Source organism: Aspergillus ruber (assembly GCF_000600275.1).
Source record: "Aspergillus ruber CBS 135680 unplaced genomic scaffold scaffold00017, whole genome shotgun sequence".
Taxonomy (NCBI): Eukaryota; Fungi; Ascomycota; class Eurotiomycetes; order Eurotiales; family Aspergillaceae; genus Aspergillus; species Aspergillus ruber.
This window is the reverse complement of record NW_024467313.1, coordinates 210,999-225,280: the sequence shown is the minus strand read 5'-3', so window position 1 is coordinate 225,280 and position 14,282 is coordinate 210,999. Positions and strand designations below refer to the sequence as shown.

The window sequence follows — 14,282 nt, the reverse complement described above, 5'->3', positions numbered from 1 at the left end:
CCAAATAGCAACCCACCTTCCCTTTTGCGAGGGCTGCAGCCTAAATTCAGTTTGATTCTCGCTCTGTGGGCTTCACATAGCAAAGAACACAAATAGATAGATAGAAACAAAGACTTGATCACATCCTGTTAAGAATCCCTTGCTTGTCAGCCCTGGACATGAGAGAACATGAGAGCTCACATGCAGAATCTCTCGGTATGCATAGGTACTTGTATGCACTTCGTATCCGTATGTATAGATACATGCGGATACCGGCACCCACTCGAGAACCATAGTATTACCCTAATAGAGTAGGTTCTCTCTGTTAGTGTGAAGAAAAAGAAGCGATCGACAGCTTTGTGGACGTACTCCGGAGTACAAGTAAGTGACGGGCATTTCTCACATCGAGTCTCATGCGCCGAGATAACAGGGAAGAATCTCCATGTTTTCGGGTTTCGATCAGGGTCGGCTGTCGTATGAAGCCATGATATTGTCATCTGTTACTTATTCTGGAAGTGAGGATCCCAGCAATATGATGCTTGCCTGTAAGAACAGTGATCATACCGATATCATCCGGCGAGCAGGACGCTGTGCGAACTGTGCGATCTGCTCCCACTAACACCGACCTAGGCTGAAGCTGGCGTATTCCCGCTGGACAGGAACAGGATGAACGCTTCCGCCATGTGCCTGTCTTTGTACAGATAGAGGACATTCTCCGTATTCCAAGTAGGAAGAACAGTCCCCACAAGCAAACACCCCCTCTTTAGAATTCAAATCCTACCAAATAGCCGGCTTGTTAGTCACAATCCCCGTACAGGATATGCTGCATGTCAATCCCAGAGCGGAATTAGTGCATGAACGCACAAGGTAAGGGAATGTGCCAATCTGTTTGTCCGTTCAGAAAAGGACTTCCCAGCCTCCCGCTCTCTTCCTTTTTCTTGCTTCGTATCCTTATCCCTCCTTTTCGTAATCCCCACTGCTTCGGGTGAAGTTTGACGCTTTGGCTCGTCGAATTAAACACCCGCTGTCGTGCACGAAGTTAATTCCTTTTTCTTTTTTCTTATTATTATTATATACCCCTCGGAGGAGGCTGAGTGGTGAAAAAAAAAAAAAAAAAAACCGGACATTCCACTTCTGCAGGATCATGAGCATCGCAGAGCCGTCTTTTTTTTTTTTGACTCGCCTGACTCGGCTTGCATCTTTTTCGTCTTTTGGACATATTAAATCCCCTGATTTCGTAGCTAAGCTCGGCCCCAAGAGCCGTCAACTTGCATTCTCTCCCCCTGCCTGTGGTCCTGTATAACAACGAACCCTTCTCTATTCTCCACGACGGCAAGGAGTCCGAGTTGTCCGGTTCCTTTTCCCCCTGTGTCACTTCCTTCGGTATTTTCTTGGTTCTCTTGGTTTATCAATAATAACCACCTTCAAGCTTCTTTCATTCGCTTAGGCCAAGAGCGTAGACACAATGGAGGCTATGGAGGCTGCACCGTTGGGACCTGCTCCCATTCCCAAACAGTTTGTGCTCTGTTTTGATGGCACGGGGAATAAGTTTGCTGGCGATGAGTCGGACAGTAATGTCCTCAAGATTTTTCGGGTGAGTTGATATGTAAAACGAACATATACGAAAAAGGAGCCAACATTGACGTCGATAGATGCTGGACCGAAGCAAAAGTCACCAATTTCACTACTACCAACCTGGTATTGGAACCTATGTCACTTCCAAGTCGTTCTCCCACACTGGGAGATTCCAGCGCATCAAGTCTGCCTATCTGAAAGCCAAAGACTCCGCCGTCGGATCCTCGTTCGCAGAACATGTCATGGGCGGATACAAGTTCCTCATGCGTTACTACTCACCTGGCGACGAGATCTACTTTATTGGGTTCAGTCGGGGTTCTTACGTTGCCCGTTTCCTCTCTGAAATGCTGGACTGCGTCGGCTTGCTCGAGGCCGGAAACGAAGAGCTAACGCGTTTCGCGTGGAAAACCTTTGCCAAGTGGCAGCAGCGGCGAGGCGATACCGAGGAAGACCGTGTGGAGAAGGAAAAGCTGTTCATGTTCATGAAGGCCTTTCGCGAAACTTTCTCTCGGCCTGTGACCCGCATCAAGTTCATGGGTCTTTTCGATACCGTCAACAGTGTCCCGAGTTTCGAGTCCGCTTGGATGCAACGTAGTAAATTCCCTTACACCGCGCGCAGTTCTGCCAGGGTTATCCGACATGCCGTCGGAATTGATGAGCGTCGCGCCAAGTTTCGGCAGGATTTGATCTCTGGGGCAAAGCCCCAGGCCAAGAAATCGAGGTCTAGACATGCCTGGCAAAACTTGCAGCATCATTTGCACCTTGAAAAGAGCCATGAGGACGTGCCGGCCATTGTTGTGAATGATGGCACCAACGGGACAAGTCAGGCAGCACCTAACCCATCGATGCGTCGTCCATCGCACACTTCGCAAGCGGCGAGTAGCTCGAACAATAACGCAGACCATCGGTACCGTGCACCCGCCACGCATCTCAGGCCCAGGCCCAACCTTGCCATCCCAACGGCAGCGTCCGCAGAGGATCTCGTGTCGATCAAGAGTGGGCAGTCGGGGCTGTCTTTGCAAGTGCCCAGCGGCATCGAAGAAGATGACGATGACCAGGATATTCAAGAGGTGTGGTTCCCAGGTTGTCACGCCGATATTGGCGGCGGTTGGAAACTGGAAAATGGTGAGAAATGGCCTCTGAGCCACCCACCCTTGGTCTGGATGGTGCAAGAGGCCTGGCGCGCAGGGCTCCAGCTCGACCCCCGCAAGGTTAAGCAATTTGAATGCATGGAGGAGTTTGACGGAGAGTTCTCGCCCATTCGCGAGAACAGTGATTGGAACGAGGACACCAGTAACGGTAACGCAGGAGTGAAATTGGCTGGGTCATGCGGCAATGAGAAGGAACGCTCGCCCTCCAGTCGGGACTTCCACGCCGCCCTACACCTGGGCAGCACCCAGGGTTGGATACATGACTGTCTGTCGTTTGGCAACGGTTTACCCGCTGCCTCTGTTATGACCTGGCGATTGATGGAATATCTCCCCTTCCGACGAATGGACCTGCAACCGGACGGATCTTGGAAGCCCATCAGATGGCCTCTCCCCTGTGGTGAAGTGCGAGATATCCCCTTAGATGCGCAGGTTCATATCTCTGCCCTTCATCGTATGGAGGCCAACCCCGACTACCGGCCTGGCAACCTGATTGTCGGGGGAGGAGGCCGTGGTGTTAGAAAAGCACCACCAGAATATGGGATGGGAGAGTGGGTTGTCAAGGATCACGAAGGCGACCCCGTCCGGCAAGTGTATGTGCGGAAGAGCGTGTCGAAGTGCCAGGAGAACCAGTGATGGCCACATTCTCTCTCCCTCCCTCTTTTTTTTCTTTCTTACTCTCTTTAATCTCTCTTTCTCTCTTTTGGAGCGATCCTGATTTCCTCTTGTTTTTTTTGGTCATATATCCCCATTTTGAGTTGTTGGATAGTACCAGTGATAATGTATGTAAGCAACATAATAGATTCTAATGCATGTAAGCTGTCGTTTACTTCCGTCCGGTATCTATGAAGGATTCCAATCCCGGCTTCTATCGAGTGTGTATAGTTTGCGCGTTGTAGGACAAGGACAGCATGCAAGCGAGGTGCAGCGCAGCCATTGAGCACGGGTGAAAACGACGAAGATTCAGTGGATATATAAGCAGCCACAGTGCCGTATCTCTCTGCCCACTCATCACTCTCTCTGTGTGTAGGTGTGTATTGCATGCATCTGTCGGCCATTCAGTGCAGGATTCACGATGCGACGCCAATCTCGAAATGTCTGACCCGATCCAGACTACTACCTCTAACAGCTGCTGACATGAATCATGCATTCTCGCCTCTTTTTTGAAGTCCTGTTCCTGCTGCGCAGTTGGGCGTCGACTTCGTTTCAGCATTGGTGGTTCTCTGTTCTCTCCCACACAGATCGCGGACGGGCGCTCCTTCATCGCCTCCTTATTTTTTCTTTGATTGGCAGTGTTCCTTCGTTTTCTTTGGATTTCTTTTTATATCCTTGCTTTTTTTCTTTCTTTGTGCCTCTTATTTATCGCACAATCAATTTACTTTGAGATAAAGAGTTACTAAGAGACGGTCACTTGCCCTCTCCCGATCCTCGGTTTCGCCGGCCCGTGACCTTCTAAGCAGTGTCGCTTCCTGGGCCACTTCCTCTTCTTCCCCCAAGACAGACTTCTCTGGTCTGCTCACTTGGACCTAACGTTGAGAGATTCCCGGGGGTTCAGGGGAAAAGGGGACTGAAAAATAGAAAAGAAGGGGAAAGCTTCGTTTTTGACTATTTTCTACGCACTTGCCTCTTCGGGATTGTGAAGGAGAAGGGGCAAACACCAAAAAGAAGGCTCCGGAATTCTTCTCTACCCAAGCATGCAGTCGATCTGAATTCGAGAAGATCCTCGCGTGGTTCGTCCAGAAATTTTTTTTAAGTCGCTTCAGGAAACAGAAGAGAATGTCGTCAGAACGGTTCATGTCTTCTCCAAGTCCCGTGGAATCCGTCGATTCCTTCGATTCAGGGCCACCAGCAGCACCCACAGCAACCAGAGAGTCTACTACGGATTCGACGGGAAAGATACAACGATCCAACGATGTCATGATAACCTTGTCGCTACCACCTCAGCCAGTGATGACACCTCAAAGCCGTTCCCCTTTGGCCCGGTCGCATTTCCGTTCTCGTTCGCTGGCCGAGGTTCCGAATGTGCCTCCCATGACGCGCGCTTACTCCTCTCCGGGGCTGGATTCCCGGGGTCGATATATTTTCGTGAATGGTCGCGGGGCCCCGACTTCCAATCCACTCGAGAATGGTAAACGCCATCCGTTCTTGCAGGTCGCTACGGGGGATGCTCTTGAGTCTAGGATGGCATCGTTGAGAATATCAGAACCTATTGCAGAGCATTCGGAACTCGATACCGCCATGAACACATCCTCACATACGGACGCAGAGTCAGCGCATGCTGTGTCGCCTGCGATACCCACCCACCATACCTTCCCCCGGATGGGCCGTCGACGGCCCTCGTCCCCGCTTCACTTTCACTCGGGCAACGCTAGTAGTCCCGGTCCTTTTCCTACACACTCCTCTTCGCCAGTGATGCTCGGTTCGAAATACAACGAAGCCTTCCCGTCCTATTCCAGTTCGTCCGCGTCTTCCATGCCTTCGACACCCACAAGCTTGCGTTCTCGCAGCCCCAGTATATCTTCGTTGGAGACGATCCCTGATATTCCAGATGCGGAGGCTGCGGCCAGTGAGGCAGATCAGGTCGCGGCTTTGAAAGCGGCTGCTGACAGGATCGATGAGACAGAGGCATCGGGTGCGGGGAACAGACGGCGCGGAACGTCAGATGCCATGGGGCCTGCTGGTTCGCTGGTGCGGGGAGGTTATGGTGTCAGGGCCGACAAGCGAAAACGGTGGAGTGTTTGCGGTGCTGAACGTCGTCAGGACCTGGATTTGGAAACCATCTGGGAGGATTGAATGGTCTACACTGTCTGAAACCTTGTGCTTGCAGACTGACCAAGAGTTTACAGGCAATAGCCTGGCTCTCGTTTAACAACAAACTACGGTGCTGACCACGTTGGGGTCCAAATGGCCCAACCTCAACTGAGTGTCTACCACGTACTACGGATATGTTCTCATCGCTTATACTTTGCTTTACCCCCGGAGTCAATGCGCATTTGTATCATTTGTATTTCGCGTTTGAACTTTCTTGATCTGGCGCTTCAGTTCGGAATTTGCTGATACCCAACAACACTGTCTCATAGACATGTGAATGTCCTGTTGCTGTCTTGTCTCGTCAATTATTCGGTTTTTGTATTTGACGGCACCGGAGTTATTTGAGGATCGCGCAGGTTCGCTGGGGGCGCTTGTTCTTTTTTATGGATTGGGTATCAAGGCGCATGTTGCTTTTGATATGGATACTGGCTGGATGACTCTATTTAGCTGATATGGTATTGTCGTGTGAATATGGATAGCTGTAGCTTGTATTGGCAATGATACTATCATATCTACATTTGACCGGAAACCGCGTATCCACATGACGGTGTTATACTATTAGGAAATTAGTATGTTCTATTCATTCTATCGTCTACCCACCCTCAGGATAACTAGTCAGATCCTGCAGTTTATTCCGCTGTGTTACTAACTCACTCCCAAACATATCATCAGCCTTCGGCCCACTACTTCCCCCACCCTCCAACTTCCTCTTCTTCGCCAGCCTCTCCATCTCACTCTCCGAAGCACCGCTCTCCCCACCAGCAACCGGCGTCCCAGCCGCAGTGGCAGCACCAGAAGACGTCGCAGCGGCAGGGATCCGCTTCTGGCCCGCGATGTTCGCTTTCTCTGGGTTCTGGCAATGGTATAGTTTCTTTGCGATGCGGCGGAGGGTTTTCATTTGTTCCGGGTCTGTGGAGAGGGGTTTGTATGCGCTTAGGAGGGTTGAGCAGCTGGTTAGGGTTGTGAGAAGTTTTTCTCGGAGGGCGTGAAGGGGGCTGGTGGGGTCAATTGCGTGGGGTCCACCGATTTTGGTGTCCAGGTAGAATTCGGCGAGGGGTCTGTCGGCAAGAAGGAATGCTGATAGCCAGATTTGAGATGGGGTGTAGAGGAAGTAGGCGTCTGTCATTTGGGCGGCGGATTTGAGGATCTCCCGGGTCGTGTGGTGGCCGCGGGCGAGACGGTCGTTTAGGGATTGTGAGGAAGAAGTGTTTGGGGCTGGGGGGATTGATGAGAGATGCTGTCGGAGGCCTTCTGGTGTTTGGTGAGGTTGGAGGGGGGAGGGTTGGCCTAGACCTTGGGATATGGCTTGGAGTTCCATAATGCCTCCTTCGAGGCCGCGGAACGGGTGTCGGATGTCGAAGGTGAAGCGGAGGCTTTGCATGATGAGAAATTCGGGGGCGATTACGTCTTCTTCTGTTGTGTCACCGGGGATTCCGGCTGCGAATTGGCGGAGGGACATGTAATAGTTGTCTGTTTTTGTGGCGAGGAAGAGCGCGCAGGCCATGATGGATTTGGGGTGATAGGTCATGGGGGAGTTGGTGAGATAGAAGCGCCGTAGGTATTGGATTGCTGTTGCCTGTCGCATGAGTCATTAGTATTCATTTCTTTGAAATTCAATTCCCTTTTTCTGCAGTTCTTTCATGGTGCTTACCCGCACGATTGACGGCATTGGCGGTTTATACGTCTCCCCCAGCTCCACGGTCTTCTCGCAATAATACCGCACCAACTCCTGCTCCTCCTCCGGTATCAAGCACTCAATATTCCTCTCCTCAGGTCCCTTGCCACCTGCCTCGCCTCCGGACTGGTTTGCCATCGGTGTTCCTGCCGCGGACGGGGCGGCCGACTGTCGCGCCTCTCGTGCCCTCCGCAGTGCAGCTCGTACTCTCTCACTGGCAATGGTATTTGTCGTGGCGCGTAGTTGTTTCAGTGATTCCTCCGTGAAGGACCAAATTCGGAACTGGGATGAGGTACGATAGATGTCGTCTTCGATCATGATGAAGGTATGCGATTTGCTTATTGACTCGAGTCTGGCTGTGGTGGGACTCAGTGGTGATTAATTTTAACTAGAGCAAATCTTCTCAGCAAGCATATAGCGAAGAAGGTCAATTATTTCATCTAGTCATGGGTGAATAGAAGTAGTGTTTGTATGATGTGGTTGAAGGAACAAAAAATGAAGTCAAGGCCACGTGCTCCGCTCTTATCAGCCTTATCGAAACCAGTTGGAGAGATCAAGAAACAGAACTATAGACATTGATGTCCTAAATAGAGTCATAGATAGAAAACCGCCAGACAATAGTATAAAGAGCCGCCATGCACCATGCATCCCAGTATGAATATAAAGCAAAATAATCTCGAGATCGTCACGCATCAATTATGGTTCTCCCAAAAGCCTTGCAGTAATATCCCCCATTTCTTCTTCGTCCAGCTCATAGTCCTCCCCATCCAACCGGTCAATTCCAACATATTTGAAAGCGCCAACGACTCGTTCGACGTCGAATCCCATACTGCAGAACCGGTCGACTAGGTCTTTGTTGTACCCATCGTACCTGCAAAGTGATGAATTAAGCATTGCGTGCGCAAGAAAACACGGAGCCAAGACAACTTACTTTGCCAGATCGTCCTTTTGTTGGCCCTGCTCCTGTCGAAGAGATTCGTCTGCGTCACGGCTACCCTCTCCCGCATTCTTTTGCGGAGCTCCTGCATAATTCACTGCCCATTGTTGAGCAACACGCTCGAACTCCTTCGGACGGTGAAGAAGCATGTTGGCGACTTCTGCGTCCTGAGGATCCTTGGGCTCGGGTGTATTAAGTAAGGACTGTAGCGACAAGAGAGAGGATTTAACAGTCAAGACTGGCGACCACGCGCTGGCTAAGGTATCGAGGCAAATCGCGCCCTATAGAAGCAACCGTCAGTCATTTCCTCATGCGATAGCTCCGGGATCATGGCACTCACTGTTTGACTGCTAACATTGGGGTGCCAGATCTTCGTCTCAAACTTCATAACAGGCGGCTTAAACGGATATTCAAGAGGGATCCTGATATCGATATAATATGTGCCTCCTTCATATGGGGTACCCGGCGGACCAGGAAATGAACCACGAAGATGGGTGATGTCTTCATCACCACTCACAGGTTCCGCTCCGATTTGTGACTGGCTATCCGCGTAGATATCAGCGAGCTCCTTCGTAATGCGACGAGATCTGTGGGAAGCCATTGAGCTAGCTGTGTGCGATTAAGTCGTGAAAGTATGTGAGCTTCAGAGGATGGCGGTTTTAGGGCAGTTCAACTGAGGTACGGTGTTCGACCTATTGTCGTTGAAGTTTCGGAGGCTTTGATACAACTAGGTGTTAGTATCTTCTGGTCGTCAAGAAAGTGAGATATTTTAGCATCGAGTACTCCACAAGGTATCCCACTTACTAGTTTAGAACTCGAAATGAGGGGAACAATCACTGTAAGATCGGTGATATTGGGATTTAACAATAGCGTAGATTAAGCAAATAATTGCCTGCTGGCAAGCACTAGTATTGATAACTTATATAATAAAGCTTAGCTTCCAGTAATATCAAGTATAAATCAAGTCTTCGAAAAAGTGACGCAGCAACAGACATAAAGACATATATTTACTGCCTGAGGTATCAATATGACAAAGGCGGTACATCACGTGCAGCATACGCTGGACACGAATGGCGACAACAGCTCCAGCTCTCTTCCATCACATCACCTCCTTCGAATATCATCACTCCATTTCCCAGCAGTGTTGCCCGGAAGTGCGATATAACTGCGCCTGGGGTAACTCTTTTTTTTTTTTTTTTTACATCGACCCTTTCTTCAACAATTCTTGCAGCTGTCTCTTGACGATGGTGCGTGTCCAAGCGTTGCTTTATCGCCTTCTCTTGTCTACGACCTTGCTCTAACATGTTTTTGAAAACAGGGTAATCAACAATCTAACATCGGCGGAGGCCCTGGTGGGGACGGCAGAGACGAGAAGGACAAGAAGGTAGATTTACTATAAACTCTTCTGGTATCTTAATGGCCATGACCACCGCTGACGCAGCGTCTTGATAGAAGGACAAGCCTAGATACGAGCCTCCTCCTCCCCCTACCACTCGCATCGGACGTAAGAAGCGAAAGGCTGCGGGCCCGAGTACCGCTGCCAAACTTCCCGATATCTATCCAAACTCGCGATGTAAACTCCGGTACCTACGGATGCAACGGGTTCATGACCACTTATTGCTCGAGGAAGAATACGTGGAGAACATGGAACGTATGCGCAAAGCTAAGGCGCAGGCAACGCAGGGTCCCGTTAGCCAGGGTGACATGGATATCATGGATCGAAATGCCGATGAGAGAGGCCGGGTCGATGACATGAGAGGGAGTCCGATGGGTGTCGGCAACCTGGAAGAGTTGATTGACGATGACCACGCGATTGTATCAAGTGCAACAGGGCCCGAGTACTACGTGTCTATTATGTCTTTCGTCGACAAAGATCTTCTGGAGCCCGGTGCGAGTGTTCTGCTGCATCACAAGACAGTTTCGGTGGTCGGTGTGTTGACCGAGGAATCCGATCCTCTTGTCTCGGTGATGAAGCTCGATAAGGCACCTACTGAGTCTTACGCAGACATCGGTGGTCTTGAGTCGCAGGTTCAGGAAGTGCGAGAGTCGGTTGAGCTACCGTTGCTTCATCCCGAGTTGTACGAAGAGATGGGTATCAAGCCTCCAAAGGGTGTCATTCTCTACGGTGCTCCGGGTACAGGAAAAACATTGCTGGCAAAGGCAGTGGCCAACCAAACTAGCGCTACTTTCCTTCGTATTGTCGGCAGTGAGCTCATCCAGAAATACCTGGGTGATGGTCCTCGTCTCGTTCGCCAGATTTTCTCGGTCGCTGCTGAGCATTCGCCTTCGATTGTGTTCATTGATGAAATTGATGCGATCGGTACCAAACGTTACGAATCCAGTTCCGGTGGAGAGCGTGAAATCCAGCGTACTATGCTTGAGCTTCTCAACCAGCTTGATGGTTTCGATGACCGCGGAGACGTCAAAGTTGTTATGGCAACAAACAAGATCGAAACATTGGATCCTGCATTGATTCGGCCGGGTCGTATTGACCGGAAGATCCTCTTCGAGAACCCCGACCGTAAGTCCCCTTGAACTATCCTGCAGCGATCAGTCTAACTAACAATCCGCAGAAAACACCAAGAAGAAGATTTTCACCTTGCACACTTCGAAGATGTCTCTCAGTGATGATGTCGACCTTGATGAGTTCATCAACCAGAAGGACGATCTTTCCGGTGCCGACATCCGTGCCATTTGCACAGAAGCTGGTCTGATGGCCCTGAGAGAACGCCGGATGAGAGTGCAAATGGACGACTTCCGTGCGGCCAAGGAACGGATTATGAAGACGAAGCAGGATGGCGGTCCTATTGAAGGGTTGTATCTGTAGATGCAGTCTACACAGGGCCATATGTCATTAGAGATTTAATGGTTGTATTCTAATAACGAAATGAGCCAAACTCCAGTATGGTCTACTGTAGCCGTAGGAGTAGAATTTCCTGATTTGGCATAATCAAAGCTATGTCGTCATCGGCCGAAGCTAGGTGTAAACAATGCAAACATTGCAAATATAACAAAAGAAAACCAACATCATCGAAACTGTTCTGCCATCAATTCTAGAGCTATTACAGGTTAATGACCATGGATGGCTTTGACGAGGATGCATTCAAGCAGTTCTTCCCAACTAGCTTTGGGAAGCAAACACGAACTACCAATATAAATGCACAGATTGACCGCACCAAGCGGTCGGAAGTCTCGGTCAAGCCCGATGGCGATGATACTAAGAAAGAGTTGACTGACAGCGCAGGCGCTGAGACTCGAGAAGAACCCGAGACAAAGTTCGGAAAACAGGAGGCCCGCGATGACAATGACGATGATTCCGACGATGATGACTCGGATGAGGATGACGAGGACGAGTTCCCAGTTTCGCATGAGCTTCTTATTAAAACACACGAACGCGGCGTGACTACCATGACCGTAGACCCAGCAGGGTCGCGGTTGATTACCGGGTCCAATGATTGTTCGATTAAGCTTCATGATTTTGCCTCCATGACGCCGACGACCGTACGCGCATTCAAGTCTGTCGACCCGTCCGTGAAGAAGCAGTCCGCCGCGCAGGAGACACATGCCGTTCACTACGCAGCGTTTAATCCCATCACCCCGAGCCATGTCATGGTTATACCCGCGACGCCGCAGCCACGTATTCTGGATCGAGATGGCGAAACACTCGTCGAGTTTGTCAAGGGAGATATGTATCTGAGGGATCTGCACAATACAAAGGGTCATGTATCGGAAGTGACTAGCGGAGCTTGGAATCCAACGGATTACAATCTCTGTGTTACTGCCGGGACGGACAGCACGGTACGCATTTGGGATGCCAATGTCGGACGGTCACAAAAGGAGGTTATCGTGCATAAGTCGAGGGTGGCGGGTTCTGCTGGCCGGAGCAAGATGACTGCTGTCGCTTGGGGAACCCCGAAGCAAGGTGGTTCCAATCTCCTTGTCGCTGCGGCTCTCGATGGGAGCTTGCTGTTGTGGGGTGGGAATGGGCCATATCACAGGCCCAGTGGGGAGATTAGGGATGCGCACATTCGGGATACATGGACCAGCGGGCTGGATGTCAGCTCGGACGGACGGCTTGTAGTATCGAAGGGCGGCGACGATACCATCAAGCTCTGGGATACAAGGAAGTTCAAGCAACCGATCACCACCGTTCATCATCCTTCCAGCTCCACCCGCTACGCAACATCGAACATCACATTCTCCCCTACTTCCGCAAATGTACTCACAGGCTCCGAGACGGGCCACCTACACATCCTCAACCCAGCAACCCTAAGGCCTGAACTCGTCACACCAGTCACCCCAGGTTCACCCCTCATCACCGTACTCTGGCACGAAAAACTTAACCAAATCCTCACCGGCTCCGCCAACGCTGAAACCCACGTCCTCTACAACCCCAACACCTCCACAAAGGGCGCCGCAATGGTCATGTCCAAGGCCCCCAAACGCCGGCACGTCGACGATGACCCCAACCTCACCATGGACCTCTCCCAGGGCCTCTCCGGCGAAAACGTTGTCGTCGGATCCAACGGAGTCCCACATTACGGCTCTTCCACCTGGTCCGCCCGACACCCTACTATTGGCCTTACTGCGTCGGGGAGGCCCAAGGATCCCCGACGGCCTCATTTACCATTGCAGACGCCGTTTGCCAAGTCGCAGCCTGATGAGAGGCATATTCGGGAGAATATCCCGCTCAGCTCGATGCGAGATGAGGATCCGAGAGAGGCGTTGTTGAAGTATGCGGAGAAGGCTGAGAAGGATCCGATTTTCACGAATGCGTGGAAGGAGACGCAGCCGAAGACAATTTATCGGGACGTTAGTGATGAGGAGGAGGAACAGCCTGATAAGAAGAAGATTAGGCGGTGATCTCTTGTTATTTCTTAGTTTAATACATATTTACGCACGGCAATACTAGTATGAGCATATCGAATGTTGCATTACCACTGACAACAGCAACCAACTATTCTCGCTACTATCACTATCACTATCATTATCATCCGCACTATAATAATCATGCTCGTCACGGTAAATCCATTCCCTAGAATCCATATAGCCTCTGCATCACGTTGCCGGGACATCGCAAGCATTTTTTCCTGGTCCGGAGAAATGGCTGGGGATAACTTAGATTCTCCAAATGTTATCTCTGACACCATCTTCTTAAACGCCTCTGGGAGCACCAAGTCTAAGGACTTTCTGGCTAGAATTTTTAGCATCGTGCGGCGAAGGTATGGACCAGGCATTGCCCAAATATGTCCTCTCGATGCTATCCACCCGTTTCAAGTCCCCCAGCCATTTTTGGTGGAAATAAGTCATGAGGTATCTGAATTAAAGATACCGCTTCTCTGGACGATTCTCTCCCCGGAGCTGAAGGATCCTGCCATCGATATCTTAGTATTTCCATATGGTTAGCTATTTTTGCGCTCGGGGGATGAGGGTCGGGTTAAACTCAAATTCCAAGTTGTCGTCCAACAGTAGACGACCTCCTTACGGATATTCTCATTGAAGACAACAAATTTTCATTGACTGATTTCGTCAGGAGCCTCGGACGGGGTGGGTACAATGGCGATCTCGCCCCGGTACTAGGCCTCTGCAACCCTGTGGTGCAATGTTAAGCCCATTGAGTTACTCCAGGTGATATGATATGAGTAGCTGAAGGAAACCTGCCATCGCGGGGATCCATGCGTGGCATCTCGCCAACGCCAAAAAGATATGACATCTCAGTTGATTAAAAGCTATCCAGTACCAAGTGCACGACTCTTACCTCGCTTTCTGCGCACTCATCTAGTGGATGGCACCAGGCTGAAGGACACGCTTTGATCGAAGCGTTGTATCGCTCCATAACAGCTTTTTTGACGCGTTCATGCTGGCCGCTCCATCGCTTTCTCTTCGTCTTTATCTTCGCGACGTGCGCGCATGAGCGAAGCATATGTATCCGGATACAACCCCTGCTCCTCGTCGATATATTCTTCTAGTATTTTCTTCTAACACTTCAGCATCAGTCATTCGTCTGTGTAATGTTCGGCCTGGGCTTCAATTTCCTGGTTTTCTGCTCCATTTTCCCAGTTTGCTACTCTACTGCTCTTGTGGATTTCCACAAGACTTGCGTTGTAAGCGTTGAGAGACTCGATCTCAGACGGCAGGCAAGATATCGCGTTTTCGA

General features: G+C 50.4%; 7 protein-coding genes across 7 annotated transcripts; 4 read left to right on the top strand and 3 right to left on the bottom strand.

Annotated features, from left to right (window-relative positions):
• Nucleotides 1-1,453: 1,453 nt before the first annotated feature.
• EURHEDRAFT_516144 (T6SS phospholipase effector Tle1-like catalytic domain-containing protein) lies at nt 1,454-3,511 on the top strand (the record flags this gene model as incomplete). The annotated part of the gene is made up of 3 exons (XM_040786441.1): nt 1,454-1,573; nt 1,632-3,313; nt 3,478-3,511. The coding sequence occupies 3 exons, from the start codon at nt 1,454-1,456 to the stop codon at nt 3,509-3,511; spliced, it is 1,836 nt and encodes a 611-aa protein (XP_040637903.1).
• A 967-nt stretch (nt 3,512-4,478) lies between these two features.
• EURHEDRAFT_458481 (uncharacterized protein) lies at nt 4,479-5,495 on the top strand (the record flags this gene model as incomplete). Its single annotated transcript, XM_040784507.1, has 1 exon — nt 4,479-5,495. The coding sequence occupies one exon, from the start codon at nt 4,479-4,481 to the stop codon at nt 5,493-5,495; it is 1,017 nt and encodes a 338-aa protein (XP_040637902.1).
• Nucleotides 5,496-6,105: 610 nt separating this feature from the next.
• On the bottom strand, nt 6,106-7,506 carry EURHEDRAFT_458218 (TFIIH complex kinase subunit CCL1; the record flags this gene model as incomplete). The annotated part of the gene is made up of 2 exons (XM_040784484.1): nt 6,106-7,089; nt 7,165-7,506. The coding sequence occupies 2 exons, from the start codon at nt 7,504-7,506 to the stop codon at nt 6,106-6,108; spliced, it is 1,326 nt and encodes a 441-aa protein (XP_040637901.1).
• A 262-nt stretch (nt 7,507-7,768) lies between these two features.
• Nucleotides 7,769-9,017, bottom strand: EURHEDRAFT_413434 (E2 ubiquitin-conjugating protein UBC1). The gene is made up of 4 exons (XM_040782175.1): nt 8,930-9,017; nt 8,466-8,841; nt 8,120-8,406; nt 7,769-8,059 (listed from the first exon to the last, which is right to left on the bottom strand). The coding sequence occupies exons 2-4, from the start codon at nt 8,724-8,726 to the stop codon at nt 7,885-7,887; spliced, it is 723 nt and encodes a 240-aa protein (XP_040637900.1). The 5' UTR covers nt 8,727-8,841; nt 8,930-9,017; the 3' UTR covers nt 7,769-7,884.
• A 290-nt stretch (nt 9,018-9,307) lies between these two features.
• EURHEDRAFT_413433 (proteasome regulatory particle base subunit RPT2) lies at nt 9,308-11,148 on the top strand. Its single transcript, XM_040782174.1, has 4 exons — nt 9,308-9,372; nt 9,444-9,509; nt 9,578-10,646; nt 10,699-11,148. Exons 1-4 carry the CDS (start codon nt 9,370-9,372, stop codon nt 10,950-10,952), a joined length of 1,392 nt encoding a protein of 463 aa, XP_040637899.1. The 5' UTR covers nt 9,308-9,369; the 3' UTR covers nt 10,953-11,148.
• Nucleotides 11,149-11,161: 13 nt separating this feature from the next.
• Nucleotides 11,162-13,144, top strand: EURHEDRAFT_413432 (WD40 repeat domain-containing protein). The gene has a single exon (XM_040782173.1). The coding sequence runs from the start codon at nt 11,204-11,206 to the stop codon at nt 12,986-12,988; it is 1,785 nt and encodes a 594-aa protein (XP_040637898.1). The 5' UTR covers nt 11,162-11,203; the 3' UTR covers nt 12,989-13,144.
• EURHEDRAFT_98253 (uncharacterized protein) lies at nt 13,024-13,741 on the bottom strand. The gene has a single exon (XM_040787710.1). The coding sequence runs from the start codon at nt 13,360-13,362 to the stop codon at nt 13,060-13,062; it is 303 nt and encodes a 100-aa protein (XP_040637897.1). The 5' UTR covers nt 13,363-13,741; the 3' UTR covers nt 13,024-13,059.
• Between the last annotated feature and the right edge of the window lie 541 nt (nt 13,742-14,282).